The 24,791-nt window shown below is 37.3% G+C and overlaps 1 protein-coding gene across 2 annotated transcripts in view; it reads right to left on the bottom strand.

Annotated features, from left to right (window-relative positions):
• The window catches only part of kcnd2 (potassium voltage-gated channel, Shal-related subfamily, member 2), a 440,776-nt gene that overhangs the window by 20,708 nt on the left and 395,277 nt on the right, over nucleotides 1–24,791 (bottom strand). For both annotated transcript variants that reach the window (XM_048607713.1, XM_048607714.1), the window contains exon 2: nucleotides 14,032–14,194. In XM_048607713.1, coding sequence (XP_048463670.1) covers nucleotides 14,032–14,194 — 163 coding nt within the window. The remainder of the gene's footprint in view (nucleotides 1–14,031; nucleotides 14,195–24,791) is intronic.

Below are 24,791 nucleotides of genomic sequence, written 5' to 3'. Positions count from 1 at the left end.
GAAAAGTTAAGTAGAATGTTGTCTTGACACCTTCAAATGTCATTATTTGGTGCTGCACTTTCATGTAGATGTAATTTTGATGTAGTGATTCATCACAGGGATCTATCATGAAAAGGGATGCTGACCCTATGTTGACTAGCATTGTATTATTGTTCACATCTATTAGTACTTGTCCAATGGAGAAAATAACAAAATGTATTAACATTACATAAAGAAAGTTCTCATTTCACATTTTTGTGATTAGATTTAATTGGACTGACAGATCTGGCTGTTTTTTTTTAAAAAGATCCCACTTCTGAAGGTATAAAAATGTTCTGCCACTGCACCCCTTTCCATTAATTAGTAGGCACATTGCTTTGAAATAGAAACGTTGTGTGCTCACCCAGTGGAGCCAAATGTTTTTGTCATGACAGCTATTTCATTATGAATGCCTGGTTGAGTTTCCAGAGCATCAGCTCAGCAGGTAGTCTTACTGATTCATAAGAACATAAGAAAAAGGAGCATGAGTAGGCCATTCAGTTCATCAGATCTGCTCCACAGTTCAACAAGATCATGGCTGATCTGCCCCAGGCCTCAAATCCTCTTTCGTGCCAACTCAACTCCCTGATATTTCAAGAATTTATCTATCTGCTCTTCAACTAATTTTGGTGATCTAGCCTCCGCAATTCTCTGGGCCAGAGAATTCCAGATATTTACTACTCTCTGGGAGAAATTCCTTCGCATCTCAGCTTTAACGGAGTGTCCCCTTATTCTATAACTATGTCCCCTAGTTCAAGGTACTCCCACTGGTAGAAACATCTCACCATTTACCCTGTTAAACACCTCAGAATCTTGTATGTCTCAATATGATTACCTCTCTTTCTTCTAAACTCTAATGAATAAAGGCCTATGCTGTTAGCTACTCTTGATAAGGCAAGACCCTTCATCCCAGGAACCAGCCTATTGTATCTCTTTTAAATTGCCTCCAATACCTGTGTGAGCTTTCTTACTGTACACAGTACTCCAGACACATTTTTACCAATACCCTATACATTTGTAACAAAACTTCTCTATTTTTAATAAAACTTCAATCCTCTAGCAATATAGGTCAAAATTCTAATACCTTCCTAATGACTTACTGTACCTGCATGCTAATTTTTTGTGTTTCATGCAAGAACACTCAAAATCCTCTGCATTGCACTTCTTTGGAGTCTCTTTCTCCATTTCAATAAAAGTCTGCCTTCTGATTCTACCAAAGTACATAACCTCAAACTTTTCTATATTAAATCAAGTTTTTGTCCATTCTCAATCTATCTATATCCCCTCGCTTTTGGCCTCATCAAAACATGGTCTTCCATTTATTATTGAATCTTTAACAAATTTGGTTACATTACACTCTATGCCCTCTTTCAAGTCATTAATATAGTTCGTAAATAATGACGCCCTAGGCACTTTGTGACACTCCACTAGTTACACTTTTACAACCCGAAAAAAAAATCCATTAATCCCAAATCTCTGTCTTTACTGTGGTAACCAATCCTCAATCCATGCAAAGACATTACCTCCAATACTGGTCTGACTGTATACCCACATTCCTCACACACTCCTTCACAGCATCTTGCAAAATGTGCGATGAACCTGACCCCTGTGCGAAAAGAGAAAAATGCCTCATCACGTCACACATGGGTTGATTAGACATTTTGCGAGCAGTGAATGTGTAGATGTCAGATTTTCCCAAGGCGAGATGTAAAGTAGGTCTGAGGTCTTCAAACAATAGAGTACAGATTTTAGAAGTAAATTGGCATCAAAAGAGTTGTCTATAAATTTAGAATATTTGTTGCACTTCTCTTTGTAAAGAGGTTTCTTCTGCTGTGTTATAAATTTCTTACATTTACAACGTTATCAATAGTCTGTAGCGCTCACCTTGTTGTACTTTATGACCAAATCCCACCACCTCACACCCACTGGCATGATTCATATGGGCCTTTTGAGAATGCTTAACTTTTAATATTTTATTTTAGTATAGAATGACAAACATTGATAGGATAACTGAAATTACATGAACACAATCAAGTCTGTGACAATGCTGAACGTGACTTGGAGGTTATGCTAATGCAAGATGGGGTTTTTGGAGTGTGAAAGTGTTGTACATTTTCATCAGCATAGTTTGGAAAGGAATTTATGTGAGGTTGCTCAGAGAGGGTGTAATAAGTACTTTAAATTGATTCCTAAAAATTAAGGATGAGAAGCTGAATTTGACTGTTCTGATCATCTACTGTAACTTCACAGCCTGAAAGGTGTTTATGCTTATCTCTAGTGCTTGCTCAGATTTTCCACAAAAATAACAGCAGATGAATGGTAGCATTCCAACAGGAATGCAGTCACATAGTGCCTCATTTGTTCAGTGCATACAGAAGAAAAATAATGTCCCTCTCATACCAGAATTACACAACAACCACAGGATTCTTCTTGCTTCCTGGACTCATCCAGTGTTGAAAAAAATAATCAATTTTGCTTGCAATTTCTATCCTTTTTTCACCTTCATCTGGTCTATCTCTGACTATTCTCTTCCTTCTCTTGATTTCTCTGTTTCCTAGGAAAGACTGACCCTAATACACTGACTCTCATTGTTATCTCAACTACACCTCCTTACACCCTACTTCCTTTAAGGATTCCATTCCATTATTGCAGTTTCTCTCTCTCCATTGCAGTTGTTCTGATAATGTCACCTTCCACCAGGTTGCCTCTGACATGACCTTTCTCCTCAAATAAGGATTCCACCCTGCCAAGGTTGACAGAGCCCTCAAACGTGTCTGACTCATCTCCTGCACTTGTGCTGTCAACCCTTCCCTGCCCCTCCTTCCCAGAACAATGACAGCACTCCCTTTGTCCTCACATTCCACCGCACCAATCACTGTATTTAGAGGATGACCTCCAAAAGGATACCACGACTAAGCACATCATCCTCTCCCCTCCATTGTCAGCAGTCTACATAGACTGTTCCTTCTGTGCAACCAAGGTCAACTCCTCCATTACTCCTAACACTTTTTCACTTTTCATTGGTATGTTCCCATGCAAATGCAGAAGGTGTAACATTTACCCATCCACCTGCGCTCTACTCACTGTCCAAGGCCCCAAACGCACGTCCTAGATGAAGCAGTATTTTGTTTGTATTTTTTTCTACTGCATTCACTATTCACAATGCAGTTGTCTATACATTGACAAGACCAAACGCAGACTGGGCGATAGCTTTACGGAACACCTCTGCTCTATGTTTAGGAATGACCCCAATCTTCAACTGTTTGCCATTTTAAAAAAATCACCTAAATCCCAAGCCAGCAATTCTGTTTGGGGCCTGCTACAGTGTTTCAACGAAATAGAACATAAGATAAAGAAATAACACCTCATTTTCTGCTTAGGTTAAATCTGTTTTGCCTTCTACAGATGCTGCCCAATTTGCTGAGGTTCTCCAGCACTTTCTGTTTTAATTACACGACAATAACAGCTTATATTGATATAAAAATTTTACTACAGGAAAACATTCCAAGCTGCTTCAAAGAAGCATCATCAAACAACATTTACCACTGAGCTATATAGGTTGAGCTAATTCTTGCCACAGATGTTGGTTTGAATTGTTGCGAAGTTGGGTAGAGTACTTGTAGATTGAGATGACAGGAAGTTGGAATTTGGTGCTTATAAAATGCTAAAGGGGGAAAGCATTGCATGGTCCCTTTAAAAGATGTTGTGCTTTTTCTATGCTTAGAGATGTAAAAAGAATGTCTGAGTAGCAGCTTGAAGGTTTGCAAGTACACAGAGAGCACCCAAATTGAAACATGTTATCGAAAGGCCTTGCAGTGAACAGACTAAGCAGCAGTTTTGTTTTGTTACTAAGACAACAAGTTTCTGAATTGAGCCAATCAATTTGAATCAGGCACTTAGACACCAAAAACCAATTAAATTTAAATCTGATGGTTTTGACAACATAGGACCAATCCTATTGTAAGAAATTGATATATCAACAGGAGTATAAAAGAAGGGGGCAGTTGGACAAAGAGCAGAGAGCTAACTGCCATCTGCCAGAGTTAACAACCCTCAGCTCGCAAGAGACAATTGCCGGCTCTCACAGCCTTCTCTAAGTCTTAGAGAAAGCACCGTCTGAAAACAAAGGTATCACTGGCATGACTAGTTAATATTCCTGATAGAAGAATTGAAGGAAAAGGCATTCCTGACAGAATAATCAACAGAGAAGGTACAGAATGTTCCGGTAGACACGTAACCCGCTGTAATTTTGAGAGACTAAATCCTATGTTTTATTTTGTTTTATATAAGTGGCACTTGTATTTATTGGAACAACATATCATTGGAATCTTGCTTTATTCGGGAATAGTTAGCAGTTAAAAAGGGTTTGTTCAGTTTATTAATAGTTTAATTAATTTGTTCACTGTTAAAGTTAGATTAGTAAATTGTTACTTGTTGATTGTAAAGTGAATGTCAGGGATTTGTTTTACAGATTATAGGGTGAGGTATGCTTTGGGTGTTTTGGTTTTAGTTCTCGGAGGGGGACGTCAACCTCCGCTTTATAACAGATTGGGGGTACATCTCGGATCTGAACAGATTTGAGCAGATTTAGGGAATAAAAGGTCCCAGAAGATTTAAATAGACTTGGGGACTACTGTCCTAGATCTTTAAATAAAACTTAAGTGAGAAGTGGAAAATCTGTTTAATTTCGGCTGTTTGTTGTTGGTTGAACGAAAAGTCAGGAAATAGCTCTTAACATTGCTAAAGAGGTTCCGGGGGTCAAAGATGCTTCCCAAATTTGCCAAGAAACTTTAGGAAAACAGAAAAAAGTGACACTTTTACAATTATCAGATAGGCTAAAATTGTATTGGAGTGAGCCAAGCATTTAGATATATCAGAGAAGCAGTGAAATGCAGTGGAGTTAGAAAAAATTAAATTGCAGATTAAGCAATTGGAGTTAGAAGATAAGGAAAGGGAAAGAAGGTTCCTAGCAGAACAAAAAGAAAAGGTAAGAATTGCCCAAAAAGAAGGAAGAGAACAAGAGAGAGAAGAAAGGGAAAAAGAGAGAGAAGCAAAGGAAAAAGAGAAAAAAGGGAAAAGGAGACAAAAGAAAGGGAAAGAGAGACTTTGAACTTCAGAGGTTGGCAATTGGACAGGAAAGTCGATGAAAAAGGATGGAGGAGAAGGAAGAAAGTGGGCTTAGTGAGGGGGATTGTGATGATTAGCAAACCCATCATGGAGCCAAAGGCCTGCTACTGATATATACAAATATGTCAAGATATTACGAAAATTTGATGAAAAAATGTAAAGCCTTTTTCATTTCCTTTGAGAAATTGACTAAACAGATGAACTGGCCAGAGACTATATGGGTATTGTTAATTCAGGCCAAGTTGGTAGGCAGGGCTAGTGAGGTGTTTGCAGTACTGTCAGAGAAGGTGTCAGGAGAATATGAAGTAAAAAAGGCTATTTTGAGCGCCTATGAATTGCTACCAGAAGCATAGAGACAACAGTTCAGAAATGTAAGAAAGGAACCAGGTCAGACTTATATTGAATTTGAAAGAATTAAACAGAGAAACTTTGATAGATGAATGACAGCATTAAAGACAGAAAAGAAATTAAAAACTTTCAGAGATATTATTCTGCTGGAGGAGTTTAAAAACTCACTTCCAGAAGTGATAAGAACTCATGCTGAGGAACAGAAAGTTAAAACAGTGAGAAGAGCTGCAGAGAAGGCGGATGAATACACATTAGTGCATAAATCGAAATCTAGCTTCTGACAGCAATTTCATTCTGTGAGGGATAGAAATTGGGAAAGAGAAAGATCTTTCAATGTAAAATCAAAAAGTAGATTACACTGGGAATAGTTTACCACATGTGAAAAAAGAAATCCACAGGATGGAAAGGAGGTGAAAGACCTCAGGTGTTTTCACTGCAATAAGGTGGGAGACACAAAGTCACAGTGCCAGTGGGTTAGGAAACGCACTGGGAAAAAGAATGTGGTAAAAGACGCTACACCAGTGGGATTAGTTGAGGTAGTGAAGGAAATCCCAAGAGAAGTTGAGGAGCTGCAGGAGAATGCGCAGCCTAGTCATGGGCTGAATAGTAAGATGGCGCCTGATCTTTTTAAAGACTTCACCTGTATGGGTAAGATTTACACAGGTAGAACAAGGCGAGTAGGTAAAGAAGCTAAAATATTGAGAGATACAGGAGCTAGTCAGTCTCTAATAGTAAGAGATGAAAATATTTGCAGTCCTTCTGAAATGTTGCCTGAGAGAGTGGTAATCTGTGAAATAAATGGAGAGAGAAGTAGCATTCCCCTGTGTAAAATAAGGCAAGAAAGTCCAATCAAGACTTGGGAAGTGATAGTGGAAGTGATGGAAATATAGGCTATTCCCGGAATATAGTTTATTCTTGGAAACTGCCATCTGCAAGAGTTAACAACCCCCAGACTGCAAGAGAGAATCATTGGCTCTCACAGTCTTCTCTAAGTCTTAGAGAAAGCACATCTAAAAACAAATGTACCAACAGCATGACTCCTTAATATTCCTGACAGAAGAATCGACGGAAAATGCACTCTTGACAGAAGGATCAACAGAGAAGGCACAGAATGTTTTGGTAAACACGTAACCCGGCTGTAATTTTGATAGACTAAATCCTATGTTTTATTTTGTTTTATATACATGGTACTTGTATTTATTGGAACAACATATCATTGGAATCTTGCTTTATTTGCGAATAGTTAGTAGTTAGAAAGGGTTTATTCAGTTTGTTAATAGTTTAGTTAATTTGTTCACAATTAGAATTAGATAAATAAATTGTTACTTGTTGATTGTAAAGTGAGTGTCAGGGATTTGTTTTATTTAACCACAAGAAGTTGCTGAACAGCAGGTTACACCACTTTTCACATTTCTTTTACAGATTATAGGGCAGGTGCTTCCCTTTGGGTGTTTTGGTTTTAGTTCTCAGAGGTGGGGGGATCAATCTCCACTTATAACAGATTGGATGTCTTAATTGAGGAGTTAGAGAGGCAGAGAGAGTTAGGGAGAAAATGCAACAGTCTCAGGCCCAGGCAGCTAAAGGAATGCCAAGATCTCAGAGGACTGTAAGGCTGGAAGAGTTTGCAGACGCCATGCACTTGTCTGATGTCCCATCCACAACACACATTTACCATGAGGAAACTAGAACCATAGCAGATTGCACTCAGGGAATCAGTCTTACTCAATGCCTGTAAACAAAGAAAGTAACTACGTTAACTAAATGTGGAGCTGGAAGGAGTAGGCTTTTTCCTCTAAATTCCTTGATAAAAAGCACTTGGATAAGTATGGCTTATCAAAACAATCTGAGGTATTTTATCAGCAAAAGGCAAGTAAACCAAGCCAATAATAAAAAAAAACTGTACAGTGCTAATTGGTAAGATTTTGCTACATCCATCACTTGGATGCAAGTTGTTATGGAATTGCAGTACGAAAGGGGAACAATTTTGCACACAGCAGTCTCCCACAAACAGCAATATGACAGTCATCAGAAGTCATTTCAGTAATGTTGATTCAGAAATAAATATTAGCAAGGGTACGAGGGATAACTCCTCCAATGATTTTCAGAATAGTGCCATGAGATCTATTAGATTGGGCTTCTTTTTAATGAAAGACAGCACTTCTAACAGCACAGCACCCCCTCAGTTGGGCAATTGTTAAAACATTTGACCTGGAAACAGAACTTATAATTTGTAAGTTCTTTAAAATGTATTTGGAATTGATTTACTTTTAAGAATGTTTGGAAATGACCTTCAAGAGTTTGTATCAATTGTAAGGGGATCAGTTGTAATTTTTTTGGATTATAAGAAATTCTAGTCCAAGTGATCTGACACCCCTTGATCTAGAATCAGTGCCAGCAGTAAGGAAGTTAAGAGCAAAGGCTGGCATGCATTAGGGAAAACTGCAGACAGAAAAGAAATCTGAAGATACAAGAAAGAGCTGGAGGCAGAAGGCAATCAGCACACACATGCATAAAAAAACACTGCAGCAGGACACAGTTATAAAACCCATAGTGTGTCAAACAGCAAACTGGACTCTCTCTAGATAAACAGGATTATAAAACTCTCAGGAAAGCTACATACAACCAAGTTGAAAAGGACTGAAGCCTAAAAGTCGTGTGAAACCTCAGGCATGAGAAAAAGCTCAGAGTTAGTATCAAAGGGCCAGATTGCGATTTGAATCTTGTTGGTTGGTCAGTTGAAAAGAAACTCTGGAAAACTTTACCATTAGGACTGATGCGACCTGAGTGAAACAGAACTTGTAGATATGCACTTTACTAGTGATAACCATATGTGGGACCCTGGAAGGAGCATGGCCGCCCATGAACAAGACTCGAATGCAGGAGCATTGAGTGGGTAAGTGAGAAATTCTATGTACTATAAACCAAATTGCAGAACTTTGCAACTGCACATGGTGTCGCATGTGAGTGATAAGTCATGCAGTTACCTGTAGTACCCAAAGTCATATCTCCACTTAAAGTGGACATTTCCTTTTTATTTAAAATATTATTTGCTTGTTAATTCATAGTTAATTTGCATTGGTTGTAATTACAAAAAGTGAAATCTTATTTGTAATTTCTTCATTTGGGATTTGGTAAATTTCATTATTTTGGTTTAATGTTCCCTTGCAGAGACTGTAACACACTGGAATGGTGGATCTCAACACTTGAACCTCCAGGCATGTACTCAAAGTGTGCCTCAGGCTCAATGACACAGGACTCTACTAGAGAACATTTCTGAGCAGTTTCAGAAATAAACATTTTTCTCTGAATAATTAAATACAATATGGTTATTTTTGACTGGACCAGCAAAGTAAATGCATTGACAGTCTCATCTATTATAGATGAAATGAGAAAATCTGTGAAGTGAGTATATCTGGACAAAGAAATTCTGAAATAATTACAAACTTTCTTGGAGTTTTTTGATGAGATGAAAGGGGATTAATAAGGATCACATGGTTGGATTTCCCAAAGGCATCTGATAAAACGTCACAAACAGGTTTGTCAGCAAAGTTGACGTCCATAGAATAAAAGTGAAACTGGCAATATGGATACAAAGTTGGCTGAATGACAGAAAACAGAATAATGGTGAACAGGTCTTTTTTTCAGATTGTGGAAAATATTTAGTCAGGTTTTCTGGGGCCGGTATTAAGAGCACTGCTTTTTGTGATGTTCAGTAATGACCTAGACTTCAATATATATGGCACAGTTTCAAACCGTGAGATGACACAAACATACAAGTATTGTGAATTTTGAAGAAGACAGGTTATAAGTGCAGGGAAGTTATGTTGGAACTGTGGTTAGGTTACAGCTGGAGTACGGCATGCAGATCTGGTTACAGCACCACAGGAAGGATGTGATTGCACTGGAGGTGGAGAGGATTTACCAGGATGTCACCTAGGATGGAATGCTTTATTCTGAAGAAGGGTGGATAGGCATGGGTTGTTGCCTTTGGAACAGAGAAGGTTGAGGGAGGACCTGATAAGGTGTATAACATTATGAGGGCATAAACAGGGTGGATAGAAAGCAGTTGTTCCCCTCAGTTGAGGGATCAGTAATAAATGGTCTTTCTTTTAAAGTGGAAGATTTAGAAGGGATTTCAGGAAAATATTTTTTACCCAAAAGGCGGTGATGGTCTGGAATGCACTGCCTGGGAGGGTAGTTGAGGTGGGTCACCTTGCACCTTTAAAAAGTATTTAGATGAGCACTTGAAATGTCATAACATTCAAGGTTTTGGACCTAGTGCTGGAAAGTGGGACTAGTGTAGATTTAGCATAGTTTTGGTAGTACAGTCTTGATGGGCCAAAGGGCCTCTTCCGTACTGTATGATTCTATGGTAGTGATAAACTTCAAATGGACCGATGGAATGGGAGGACAAGTGGCAAATAAAACTTAAAGCAGAGAAGTGTGAATTGATTCATTTGGCTGGAAACAAAAGAGTACAATTCTAAAGATTATGCAGGATGAAAGGGACATGAAGATATATGTATGCAAATCATTGAAAATAACAGGACAGGTTGGTAAAGTGGTTAGAACATATGTGATCCTATCTTTATAAATGGAAGCATAGAATACAAAAGCAAGAAAGTTATGATGAATCTGTATAAAACCTTACTTCAGCCTCAGCTGGGTATTCCATCCAAATCTGGGCAGCACACTTTAGGAAAAGATGTGAAGGCATTAGCGAAGGTGCAAAACAGATTTATGATAATGATTCCAGGGATGAGAAACTTCAGTTATGTAGATAGATTAGAGGAGCTGGAGTTGTTCTGCTTGGAGAAGAGAACATTAAGGGGAGATTTAACAGAGAATTTCTAAAATTATTAACAGTCTGGACAGAATAGATGGGGAGAAACTGTTCCCATTGGTGGCAGGGCTGAGAACAAAAGGACACTGATTTAAGGGAATTGGCAAAGAAGCATCAGTGACATGAGGAAAACTCTTCAGCAGTGAGCAGTTAGGGTCTGGATGCTTTGCCCGAGAATGCAGAGGACGCAGTTTTAATTGAGGCCTCCAAAAGATAACTGGATAATTATCTGAAGTAAGCCAGTTTTCAGGCTTACTTGGAAGGTAGAAGAGTGAGACTAGATTAGTTGCTCTTCTAGAGAGCTGACACAGACATCACTGGCTCAATCATCTCCATCATGCTGTGTATAAAGATGCTGTGCAGATGTTTGTGGACACAATAGAAATCAAATTATCACTACATAAACAATTAATATTTTAAAAAAATACATGTTATTTGTTGTTTGCTGTCAATCAGAATAAAGAACTATGTGAAGTTAATACATTGAACGTTTTTCTCGGCACTGAGTTCCAGGTAATGGATCAAAATTAGTATTCAAGCAATTTTTAGGCTGTATTAAAATTATATAAATGTCCCCTACCTACAAAGATCAGATTTCATCCCTGGAACAAGAATGCCATCCAGTTCCAAAAGATGTTAAAAGCGGTTTATCTTAAATTATCTTAATTTACTTCTCAAAGGATTTGTACAGCACATAAAAGGGAGAATTTAAACTCATCATTCTGGGCTGTGTGTGCTAATAAAAAGGGAAATAAATTATGTACGAGTAACTTATTTCATCATATGGTTAAAAAGAAAATCATGAAATCTATAAATCCAACATAAAAGCAGAAAATGGTAGAAAGGCACAGCAGGTTGATGAGGATCTGAAAGGAGACAGGAGAATGGTTTGGGTGCAACTCTCTATCTGAACTGCAGCAAGTGGAGAACCATGTAATTGATGGTTGGTTTACCAGCATGAGCACAATCATTCTGATGAAGGTTATATCCAAACATTTCTTTTGACCTATTGAAATTTTACATGCATTCCTGAGTCCTCAAGTCCTGCTATAAATCATTAGAGTAAAACATCGAAAGTACTGATCAAACAGATATTTTTTTCGATAGCTCATTGAGTGAGTGCTCTGAATGCTCAATTAATTCTCCCTTCAGTCTCCAGAAAACCTATTCAGTTTTTGTTCATAGCTAAATTCTCCATTCCTAATCCATTCTTTGAAAAACTCCTCTGTAACCTCACTGATGTCATCAGATTCTTTCTGTAATGCAGCAGTCAGATCTGCAGGCCATACCCTATCTGGGACTAACTAAACACACTGCATATATGGCACTGATCCACATAAAAGGATAGCTAGAATGTAGTGCCCAGTTTTAGATGCCCTACTTTAGCCAGGACATTAATGACAGAAACAGTATAGAAGGGATTTATTAAGATGATATCAAGGATAACAGATGGCAGATATCAGGGGAGTTGCATAGTCTCTTTTCATTAGATCTGGCAATGATGTTAGGAATCTTGAAAGGCATTGATATTACAGTCATGGAATGCCATATCTTTCTTGACCACACTATGGCATCTGCATTTTCAGAATGCTTGTCTGGCATCAAGTTCTGGATGATCTGAAATTTACTCCAATTAACTATTTATGTGGCCAAAATCAATATCTGTGGCACCTACCACAAAAACTCCAGACCATAGCTATTCATTCCATCCCCTCTTTAGCCTTTGCTTCAGTTTGAATCAGGGACCTTTGCATCCTACTTGATCATGAACAAAACTACCCATAATAAAGATTACACACATCCACCTCAAGGATATCACCCCATCTCTGCCCCTGTCTTAATACACTTGCTGAATTCCTCATTCACAATTTTCTTACTTTTGTACTCAACTATTCCAATATTCTTCCGACTGTATTCCTGTCATCCACTGTCCCAAGACTTCTGTTTATCCTAAAATCAAATTCCTCCTGGCCTCTGCTTTCTTTTAACTCAGACCTCTTGTACACGTCCAGTTTCCTTTGTCTATCAGTGGAGGCAATGCCTTCTGTTGTTAAGGTTACGCTCTGGTGATCTATCCACCTTTCTCTCCTTCTTTGTGACACTCTTTAAAACCGGTTTTATGTTTTAGTCACTCAATATTTCAGAAATTTAGCCTGAATGAGGGTATTAGTCAGTTTCAGCATGGGAAGGTGCTTGTGTTCTGGGAAATTGGGACTTTTTGCAGCTAGTTCAGTTTCACTGGCAGTGGCCATCACATTACTATACTTTTGTCCAGGAATAGTACAATAACCTGAAAAAGGTATAAGAGATGGATGATAAAACAAGGCAGGAACCTCTGATACTACTATTCACCATTAAATATAAAGATGGAGCTTTCAAATACAGCTGAAAGGGCGATTGCATGGTATGTCAATGTGTCACCATTTGCTACTGTTCATTTTATGGCTGGCAGAAGCTGAGCATTCTCTTTCTGAAATTGGAAAATTAAATGATGGATGGTTTATTCTTTACAAAGAGTTAAAAGGCTTTAAATACTTATAAGGAATAAACTGGTATTCCTATATTGGAGCACTGCCATATAAATCAGGGACCTGAACCACAATTAACAACACTTACATGACAGTTATTATTTAAAAATATTTATTTAAAAAGAAAGCATTCTTTCATGCGACGTGGGGACAGCTGGCTAGGCCTGCATTTATTGTCCATCAGTAATTGCCCAGAAGTAGTCAACAACATTGGATCTGAAGTCATAGATAGGGGAGGCAAAGGCCTAGTATTATCACTGGACTGTTAACCCAGAGACCCAGGAAATGTTCTGGGACACAGGCTTGAATCTCAACACGGCAGATGATGAAATTTGAATTCAATAACTATCTGGACCTAGGGGTCTAATGATGACCATGAATCCATTGTCGATTGTAAGAAAAATCCATCTGGTTCACTAATGTTCTTTAGGGAAGGAAAACTGCTGTCCTTACCTAGTCTGGCCTACTTGTGACTCTAGACCCACAGCAATGTGGTTGACTCTTAGCTGCCCTCTGGGCAATTAGGGATGGGCAATAAATGCTGCCTGGCCAGCAATGCCCTCAGCCTGTGAATGAATAAAGAAATGTGGGCCATACCAGGTAAGAATGACAGATTTCCATTCCTATAGGACATTAGTGAGTCAAATAGATTTTACAACTGTTGACAAAGGTTACATTGTCATCACTAGTTTTTAATGCTAGTTTTCTTTCATCAAATTGGATTTCACTATCTGCCATGATAAGATTTAAACTCATGTTCCCAGAACATGAGTCTGGGATTCTGTTCAGTGCTATTAGCACCATGTCACTGCTTGCCCTTTTAGTCTTCTCACTGATTACATTCTAAAAAGAAATGAAAATATTGAAATTATTTTCACACGCTCCTTTCATTTGGTTAAATGGAGTTATTTTTCCTGTTGATAAACATGTTTCTAGAGATATTGCAATTGCAAGCACAAACCTCTTAACATAAGTGAACTCAAAAGAAGAAATGATGAAGCACTTTTTCTGTTGGGAGTTAGCTAATTCAACAGTTGATGATGCCCTTACAAGGGAAAAAAAACAAACATTTGTGTTAGTAACCAGTACAAACAAGACTGAGCCTAAACATACCATATGTGTGTGTCAGCTGTTATTCACACGTACATTGAATAGAAATGCAAATACCTTCTGTGCTTTGCGTTTATCTGCCCGTTGGTTTTGATGGTAGATGCGGCTGAAGTTTGAGACAATCACGGGGACAGGTAAGGCAATAACCAACACACCACTCAAAGAGCAGATAGAACCAAAAATCTTCCCAGCAATGGTCTTTGGTACCATGTCACCATACCTGCACCAAACAAAACAAATGATCGGGTTTTAATAAAAAGGTAGCTACCAGACTTACAGAATGATGTTTATAAATAAAAGATATACAGTGGATTGTGTCAATGTAATCAATTTGTATCAGATAAGGGAGACACATTTACAATATGAAAATCAGAATTACAAAACTCAAATTCAATTTTTGTTTTTGTCAAAGTCCTTTCCCTAAATTTTGTTTCTATTAGATCATAGAATAGAATCCCTACAGTGTGGAAGCAGGCCATTTTGCCCATCGAATCCACACTGCCCCTCTGAACAGCATCAGCCCAAGGCCCACCCCACCCCTATATTTCCCATGGCTAAACCCACCTAGCCTGCACATCCCTGGACGCTATGAGCAATTCAGCATGGCCAATCCACCTAATGTGTACATCTTTAGACTGTTGAAGGAAACCCACACAGACACAGAGAGAATGTACAAACTCCACAGTCACCTTTGGCTGGAAGTGAACTTTGATCTCTGGCACTGTAGGCAGCAGCGCTAACCACTGAGCCACCATGCCCCCCTAAAGTCCAACCAGCATGTCAAAACATGCACACTTGTGTTCATTTTGATTTTTAGGAAATTTTAAACAAAGTTTTGTCAAAATAGAATAACTAATTTGTCAAAACATCATTGAAAAGTAAAAGAATATTATTTAATTCAGCACTTTCAACTTTTCACAGTATAGAACTGTAATATCCACTCCTTTGATAATGATCACAGCTCAAAAAGCATCTTATTCAGCTAATGACCATTAGAGGGATGCTTGTTGCAGTGTGAGTAAATTGGGAACTTAATATTTCAGGAAACTTGACTTTTAGAAGAGATAGGCAAAATGGAAAATATGAGATAATGGATGGGTTAAAGCCATAAAGAAATGTCATCTTGGAGAAGCAGTGTAGAGGGAACAGTAAATGGCAACAAAGACTTACAAGTAGCTTATATGGCCCTAATAGTAATTGTAGTGCCAGGCAAACTATAAATAAACCAAGAAACCAGAGGTGCATGTCAGAAAGATTAAATATGTAAGCAATCTGATGTTAATGCCTGTAATATAAGACACTAGATGTGGATATCCTGATACTGAAGAATTCAATAGACATTTATTACATGTAGCTACGACATACAAAGATTATATTCACAAGCACATCAGTGTCTGTGCTCACATTAAGCTACTAGATTTAAACTGAGCAGCTACCCTCAGTAGCACATCATGTTTCAAATAATTCCCTGTAATATGGAGTCTCAGATCTTCACATAATCAAGTCACATGGTATGATACAATAATAATGTCAGGATATGTTTCTTAAGGGCTAAATCTTATGTTTTTTTGGTTGTGAGAGTTACGTTGTGCTTTTTTGGAGGGATTCTTGCCTTGAGGCCCAGTGAGATTTCTCATGATAACTTCCGAAACATGCTTCATCAACTACATCTGCCATCCTATGATGTTTCTCACATATGATTCTGTCTCCATCTTACCATGCACCATTCCTGGAACAACTCATCACTCATTGGGTATTTGCTGAAAGCCTGGCCACCCTCGCACTCGTGCTTTCCTTAAAATCCCATTGTGCACCTGGATAAGCACTGCCAGTCTGGAGCTGCCCTGCAAAATTCCTGACATTTGTCCCCAGTCATGGGATACAGGGCTGTTACCCTTCTGTGCAGGTCTATCACGAGTGACGTTCATGTTTAACAGTTCTGATGAAGGGTCATTGGACCCAAAACTTTGACTCTGCTTTCTCTCCATAGATGCTGCCCTCTGTGTCTCTTAAAGCTATTCTGACATACTGACCATGAGATTTAACACAATAGAAAACATCCTTTCTAAATTCATCTTGTTAAGACTGTTCAGGGTCTTATATATTTGATCAAGTCATCTCTCGCTCTTCTCGACTCTAATGAAAGTAAGTCCAACCTTTCCTTATGAGACAACTTGATCATTCCATGTATCAACATAGAAGTTGACTTGCCTCTAATGCATTTGCATCCTTCCTTAAAAAAAAAACAAACTGTGTGATTTTTGAGATACGGTCTCATCAGTGCCCTGTATAGCTGAAGCTATCCTTACTTTCATTTTGAATTCCTCTCATAGTAAAGGATAACAATCCATTCACCTTGTTTTATGACTTGGTGTATCTGCGTACTAACTTTCTGTAATGCATGCACTAAAACACTTAGATCTCTCCGCACTTGGAGTTCTGCAGCTGTTCTCCAGTTAAGTAAAACTCTGCTTTTTTATTCTTCTTTCATGATCGTATTGAATGGTGGTGCAGTCTGGAAGGGCCAAATGGCCTACTGCACCTATTTCTATGTTTCTATGTTTCCAGCTCAAGTGAACTACTTCAATTTCCCACATTATATTCCAACTGACAGAGTTTTGCCAACTGACTCAACTATCTCTATTCATCTATATTGGATTGCAATATCACTGTTTCCTCTTCACACCATACTTTCCTACATACCAATGTGTCGTCTGCAAATTTATCTACCAATGTTTTGGTATAAGCCACTGATACAACCCATAAAAAGTTGAGGCCCTGGCACAGGCCTATGGGACACGACACATCACATCCTATTGCTCAAACTCTCCATTCTCTGCCAATGAATCAATCTTCCATCTATGCTATTTTGTTAGCCTCTACATCATAGCCTTTAACAGTTTTTCCTTGGCAAATGCTTTTTAACAATCTAAGAACAGGGCTATAACAGATTTCCCTCTGCCCACAGTACATGCTACTCCTTCAAAAAACACCAAGAAATTGGCAAACTATGATTCACTTTCACAAAAGCATGCAGTTTGTTTCTGATAATCTTGAGTTTTTCTAAGTATGTAGTATATTGTCCATAATGATCAATTCTAATACCTTCTCCACGACAGGCATCAAGTTAACTCACCTGTAGTTGCCTGTTATCTGCCTCTTTCCCTCTTGAACAGAGGGGTTACATTTGCTCCTTTCCGGATTAATTAGACTTTTCCAGAATCTAGCAAATTTTGGAACATTACACTAATGCATTTAGTATCTTATTTGTCATCTGTTTTAATACCCTAGGATGAAATCCATTATCAGGAGACTTGTCAGCACACAGTTCGATAAGTTGCTCAGCATTGCCTCCCTGGTGATAGAAATTTCACTACGTTCATCTCCTCCTGTTGCCTCCTGATGGCATTTTTTTCTTTGTATCCACTATAGTGCATTTATTGATTTCATCTGCCATATAATAAAGGAAACACTAGGGAACTAAACTTCATTTTGAGTTTGATGCAATTTCCTCAAGTCAGAAGATCTTAAATAGGAATAAAGCATACTATTTGGAATGAGGAGCGAGTTGACTAAGGTACATTTGAAAATAGATTAAAAGATATAAAGGTAGATTAGCAAAGGCATGCATTTAAAGAATCAATCCATAATTTGCAACAAACAAACTTTCCCTCAAAAAGAATAGAAATCCCTTGGGAAATGTGGCATATCATGGCTAAAAGAAGCTAAAGATAGTCCATGATAAAAGCATACAATGTTGTCATAAAGAGTAGAAAGCCCAAGGACTAGAACTCAGTGAAGAAGTTGATAAAGAGGGATTGTGAGAGTAAACTACAAGTGACAAAATAAATTGCAAAGAAAGTCAATAGATCTGTAAAACAAATTAGCAAAAGTAAACATGGGTCCCTTAGAGGCAGGGGCAAGACAAATTATATTGGGGGAATGAGAAACATCTGCCAAGAAAATAAAATATATACACATAAATGTTCTTCAACAAAAAAACTGATCTTCCTACAACCTCATAAACATCCCAATCAGATAGACCATTAAAGTATAATAACAGTTTAGAAGAATGAGAGGTGAACTTATTAAAGCATACAAGATGCTTAAGGGGTTTGACTGAGTACATGCAAAAAGGCTGTTTCCCTTTATGGGAGAGTCGAGGACCAGAAGGCATAATCTCAGTGTAAGTAGTCACCCATTTAAGACAGTGATGAGCAGAAACATTTTCTCTCAGAGGATAGTGAATCTGTGAAATACGGTACTGCAGAGTGCTGCAGAGGCTGGGTCATTAAATATTTTCAAGGTTGAGATAAACAGAGTTTTAATTGGAAAGGAAATCAACAATACAGGGAAAAGGCTGGAAATCAGATGAAAAGATCAACCACAATCCCAATGAATGGCAAAGCAGACTTGATTGGCTGAATGATTTACTTCTGCTCTTATGTCTTATAATCTTATCCTAAAAACTGTACACTGACAAACTTCTACCTTGAAATGTTATCACGTCATTTTATGAGGAAAGAAAACCCTGTATCTTCAAGTAAATGGATTTATATTAAATGGGCATCACCAATCTAGTGAACGGTAGATCATTTTACATTAAATAGTGATATATGGACGGTATAATTATAATACATTTTTCTTAGGGGTTGTGCATATCAAAATATGGTCAAATATGTTTAATAATCCTACATGTGTGTTGTTTCAGATTAAAATGCTCTTTTTGTTGAAGAGATGATAAGATATTGACAACTATTGCAACAGTTTCCAGATATAACCAGCAATATCATTATCAAGTATATTAGATACAACCACTCTTACTTACAAAGGCAAAAATGGTCTATTACACCATCCAACAATTCCATAGAATGATTAACAATGTACATGACTTCCTCATGAATAAAGTTTCAGCTCTAATACTGCAGTTTAGCTTTAATTTCCAATTTTATATTCGGTTAACAATCCTAATGTACCGAAGAAGAAAAATGATTTGTGTGAAATCTCTAAATAGACGGTATGAACAAATAAAGCCATTGCAATGACTAATAGCTTCCATTGGAAAGTACATCATCTGCATTTTAAAAGATGTCTTTATTTGTGCTCATATGCATGATTATTGCAAGTCAATCCAACTGAGACAAGTTTATTACATAATGTGGTATATACCTTTATATATCAGTTATATACTTTAATAGCGAATACAATAATCAACCCAAACTCACCATCTCTTTCCAGCCTTTTACTAACATGATGGTAATGTAACATGATGGCCAACGGTCATTCATGTTGGAATTTTCAGCATAAATGATATAAGGTTTGAACTGCCAGATATTTGCATTTCAGCTCCTCCTGACTGGCAAAGATAAATTAAAACATATTTGCTAGCTCCTCTTAGGCTGGACAGCAACTGATATGGAGCAGGGCATGCAGGGTGGAAGCTTTCCTCATGATGGTCCTACAATGACAACCTGTGTACATCACTGGACCCAAATTAGATTAAAAGTGGCTTGCGCAGTTGAATCGGCGTAAGGTTGAGAAGGACAGCTGCATCGTTGGTGGGAATAGGCTGGAAGGCAGTCAGATGGAAGGCTTCAAAATCTCTTGCAGATGGGTGGAACTTTCAACTTTGGTAATCAAGCAAATCAAGTAGTACCAGATAAACTATTTGCTTGATACCTCACCCGATTTTCTTTCCTGATAACTATAATGTTTAAAATGGGCGGCCAATCTGATACTACTTGATGCATGCACCCATCAAAGCTGAAAACCTTACCCAATAGAAGAATACAAAAGCTGAAACATACGTACTAACAGATTCAAGAACAGCTTCTTCCCCATTGTTATTAGACTTCTGAATGTTGACCTCGGTCTATGTGTACCTTTCCTGCAGCCGTAACATTGTATCCCTTGCCCTGTTCTATTACCCTCATGAACTTTGTATGGTATGATCTGCCTCTACTGCAAGCAAAACAAAAGTTTTCACTGTACCTAGGTAAATGTGACAATAATAAATCAAATCAATAATTCAGTAACCTATTCTGAGATGAAGAAAAGTTATTTGAAGTAATGTACACAGATTCTTATAAAATGTAATTCATCTCGGAATTGTCTCAAAACCTATTAAAAATTGAATTTCATAATTTGGATTGTCAATGCAATAAACAGAAAACACTTAATTTTGCAATAGTGTAGTTGCGTAAATGGAGGATATATTGCAGAAATGATAAAATTACATTTCAAGACTGGCCTGACCTCATTTGATATTTCAGGAATTTCACGTTCAGTATATTGTGAACTCTCATTCAATACTTTTAAAAATTGGACTCAAAAAAGCTGTTAAAATGGCTGTCATAAATCATAGGATTTGTGGCATTTGGACTATAGGTAGTATCAAGTTGAGTGAATATCTAATTAAATAATGACATCCCCAGCTGTTTGGAAAATTCACACAATTTTCTATCGAAGATGGACCAAAACAAAATGCCTCTGGACTTTCCAGACTACCTACCCCCATGTTTCATACCAGACAAACAGGGGAGGTTGAAACTCAATTTATGGCTAAGGGAAGTGAATGTTAAATATTAACTTCCACCATATCATGATGGCTTTCCCCATCCAAACAAGATTGAGTAAAACTGAGGGGTGTTAACCTGTAACACAAGATATAACATCAAAATGAACACATCTTATGTGGAAAAGCATCAAGCCTTTGAAAAGCTAGCAGAATCATCAATGCCATCTGAAACATCTGTTTAGCCCAACTGCTCCAGCTTTGGAGAAACAAGCAGCAAGACATCAGTCAGCTAATGTACTCAATCTCTTCCAGTTATGATGTTCATGTGAGAATAAATCTCCTAGAAATTTGACTACAAGGAGCCTCACAACCATTCAAACTGTGAACCATTTAATTTAGAAGAACTTCACTTCAAGTAATTTTGTATGTTCAAAAATGATTAAAGAAAGCACAGGATGTGTGCGATGTTCATAACCAGACAGTGAGACAGCTGTAATCTGTAAAAGTATCTTTTTGTGTGAGTGAATAAAACTGTAGACGTGTAACAGCACACATAATTCAGTTTAAATTGTTGGAATAAATAACCCTTTTTTTAAACTTAAGTATGCTTGCTAAAAATTGTTTATTTGGTATACTCCAAGGGCAAAAAGACCCATGTCCTTCTGCATAAAATATACTGATTGCAGGCATTGAGAGAACACACACATTCTGTCTGTGGCAAAAGCCAGTGATGAATTAAGCTTACCAACGCTGCATTATATTCCATTGTTTATAACCACACAACCTGTAAGGTTTACATATTACACAACAAATTAAAATAATAAAAAAAATTGGCTGAAGCATTTATTTTAAAATTGCTGGTGTGTGGATTGTGGATGAGTTTTAGCCATAGCAGAAAGAAATATCTTTAAAGTCTCTGCTCTTATCTGCCGCATTATTATAATAAAAAATGATGGAAAGAGGTACAATATGTGCCATAAATTCCTGATATAAACCTCCAACTTATGCCATTTGGTTAGATACAATGACTTGGGGGCTAAGTATTATCCAAAACAAGTGCTGTTATTCACTGAATGCTTTGAAGGAAGAGTTTTTTTAAATAATGTATCAGTTTGTTTGTCTCAAAATTGTCTCAAAATACAAACAAATGCATTAAAAATGAATTTTTGGAAAGGAACTGAAGTATAGAGGCAGTGGTGAATGGCAATGCCACTAACTTTACCAATAGCTTCTATTTACAACTATTCTTAAAATAATTTGAGTACTGGAAGATCAAACCTGGACACTTAAACCAGATTTCTTCTTCTTCTTATTCTTAACTGATTAAGACAATGCCTACTCATAATTCTAACCTTTTGCTCTTTGATTATTTTCTTATTTAGTTTCAATTTCTAACATAAGCTCACTGCTGAGTGGACAGCCAGATGGATTTTTCTGAGGCTGGAAAAAAAAATCATATTCTCTGTGCAGTTTTTTAAAGTGGAGAGAAGGCTCCAATCGGACAGTTAGCCATTGTTTGGTTGCATCAACAGCACATTTTTAAGAAAAACACCTGCAAATAAAATGCATTTTACAAACAGTTGATGCTAAGACACTGCCAGACTTTATCTTGAATATTTCTTGAAACAATATGATTTTATGGCACAGAATGATTAAAGTAATGAAAATTCAAACTTCAGACCACTAACAAGTTTATAAATATCAACAATTAACAAAATAAACTGTTGCACTACTCAATATTAAAACCTGATTGTGTAGTTGAAATTAGAATTTTGAATCTGGTGATAAAAATATGAAACATGAACTATTTCAAAGTTATTTTCCATTTACTTATAATTTTATGGCCCAGATTTTGCAACGGTCATGTCAATGAGACTGTTAGTATTCAACATCAGTACAATTGTGAAAATGGCAGCAACTTCTGGCATTGTAAACGTGCAAATAAAAGTGGAAATCCACAGGTTTCTTACAGTGAGGCACTGCTGCTCCACAGGGTGCACAGTTAAGACTCCACAGAAGACAATCTTTAGCAGTCATTTGAACTCACATGAACTTCCCTTTTACAATGTAGCACTGCTACACAAAAACCAAAAAGTTATACATCATTAAATAGCATATAACTTGGTTGTCAATGCAATACTAAGCAGCTTCTGCAGGTGAACAATGATCCTGACATTATAAAGGTGATTTCATATTTGTGGAATATCAAAGTTCCACATTACGATGCAATATCTCTTGATTTCTAATACAATTTCTTTATTTTTCAATTTCTAACATTTTCCTACGTGTGCTTTCCAATCTTTATGTTGTGTAAATTGTACAATAAATAATAAACAGTGCATGTTGTTTCCTGGTTTGCTCTTGTCCTTAGCAATTTAGCTTATTTAATCACTTGTTGCTGGGTGCTCGGAAATCCTCCAGTCTTGACATCATAATTTAACGAAAATGGTGAAATCCATATCAGAAAGGTCTGTAAATATCCAGATCAGTTGTAAGTTCTGGCATTTGGCTGCTGACTGCAAAATCTAGGCCAATAGCTATGCATGTAACACTAATGGATGTAATACAGAAGCAGGTTTCATGCAAGGTCTTGTCGTTCTGAAAATCTGATATAATTCTCTCCATGATAACTGTAATTATCTTACGCTTCCTATAATACTTTATAGAACTAAGAAGATGCTAATTTCTAAAACGAAAACAGAAATTACTAGAAAATCTCAACAGGTCCGGCAGCATCTGTGGAGGGAAATCAGAGTTAACGTGTTGGGTTCAGGGTCACTGGATGTGAAACGTTAACTCTCCACAGGATTTCTCTCCACAGACGTTGCCAGACCTGCTGAGATTTTCTAGCAATTTCTGTTTTGTTTCAGATTTCCAGCATCTGGTGAGATGCCAATTTCTATTAGCTTCTGAAATGCACAGACTATAAATAGAAATGTGTTGTATTATGTATAAAGGAATAGTGTATGCCACAATTCTATTTTGCATCCATGCTTATTTGAAGAAGACTGTCAACTGTACATTAATATCATATAAACTACATAATGTCATATTATTTTTTGATATCTTTGATTAACTTATTTTTATACTATATGTTTTTCATAGTTCTGCAGCTATCAATAAATAACTCTAAGCTTTCCTGTGTTTCCAAAGGTTATTGATGGAATTAGTAAGTTCTTCTAGTGTACTGAGATTTTCTATTACTGTCAATAACTACCACTGTTCACTGATTTTAGTGGAAATTGATTGTTTTACACAAAAGAATTAATATCATGCATGTGTATTTAACATTACCAAGAAAATCCATTTTTACCAATGCATACGTGATAAATTGTTTTAAAATTTTCTGGTTTAAATATTCTAAAGCTGTCATTCAGATTAGTGAGAGTAAGATACATGGAGCACTGAAAATTCAGCTAGTTATTAGAAGGATGAATTAGAATTTTAGTCCTTTGAGGGCTTCTACTTATTCTTTTATGCTTTATACTTGCCTCAAGCAATTGCAAATGTGTCCCAGGTCAACCATAAGTTCTAAACATAACAGACACCACCAAAATTTGCATGGAATACTGCAGAAGCACATTATGAGAAAAAACAAACAAGTCATAATCGAAAAACAAAAGTAAACTGAAAAATTAACAGCAGCAGTTGTTTCTTCTAATTAGCATGTTTCTATGATGTTTCATAGCAATAAACATTTTTTCAGCACTTACTAGCACATCCCTGACAAGATTACCCACGGATAATTTCAAGTTTAGAGCACTGTTGTGTCATTAAGCTGCTAATTTTGCCTTTACTCAGATTTGCCTATTTAACAGCAGTCATGTACATCATTAAGATGCTCGCATTGATCACAGGGCAGTTGTTAGATCGAGGGACATTTAGCAGGGTGCAGACTGGAGATCCCATTTCTTTCTCAACTCCTCCAATCATGCTTCAGTATGGAAGGAGGTCTTCCTGTCCAGAGGCCAACTGTGGCCTTAAATTGCCATGTAAGTGCTTCAGCCCAATTTAGGGATACCAGGGCTATCTCATCCTGAACTATCATTGATCCCTGCTGAAGATTCCTGAGAAATACTGCTCCTAGTACAAGAGAGCTCAGTGCTATTCAACAAGAGGCCCAATGTTACCTCAGTAAATGCATGTTGCTCTGAAATAGTATAGGACTTCTAAAAAATGTTCAATGTGGGTTTGAAGCTGGTGGATGTCAACATACCTTGAACACTAAATCCCGCCCAACGATTCTGCGTTATGTGGTATATACATGTCTGTTATACAAGTGTGATTCACCACTAACAGA

Source organism: Rhincodon typus, chromosome 18 (assembly GCF_021869965.1).
Source record: "Rhincodon typus isolate 14 chromosome 18, sRhiTyp1.1, whole genome shotgun sequence".
Taxonomy (NCBI): domain Eukaryota; kingdom Metazoa; phylum Chordata; class Chondrichthyes; order Orectolobiformes; family Rhincodontidae; genus Rhincodon; species Rhincodon typus.
Note: the sequence above shows the minus strand (reverse complement) of the source record. Positions and strands in the feature narration are given on the sequence as shown.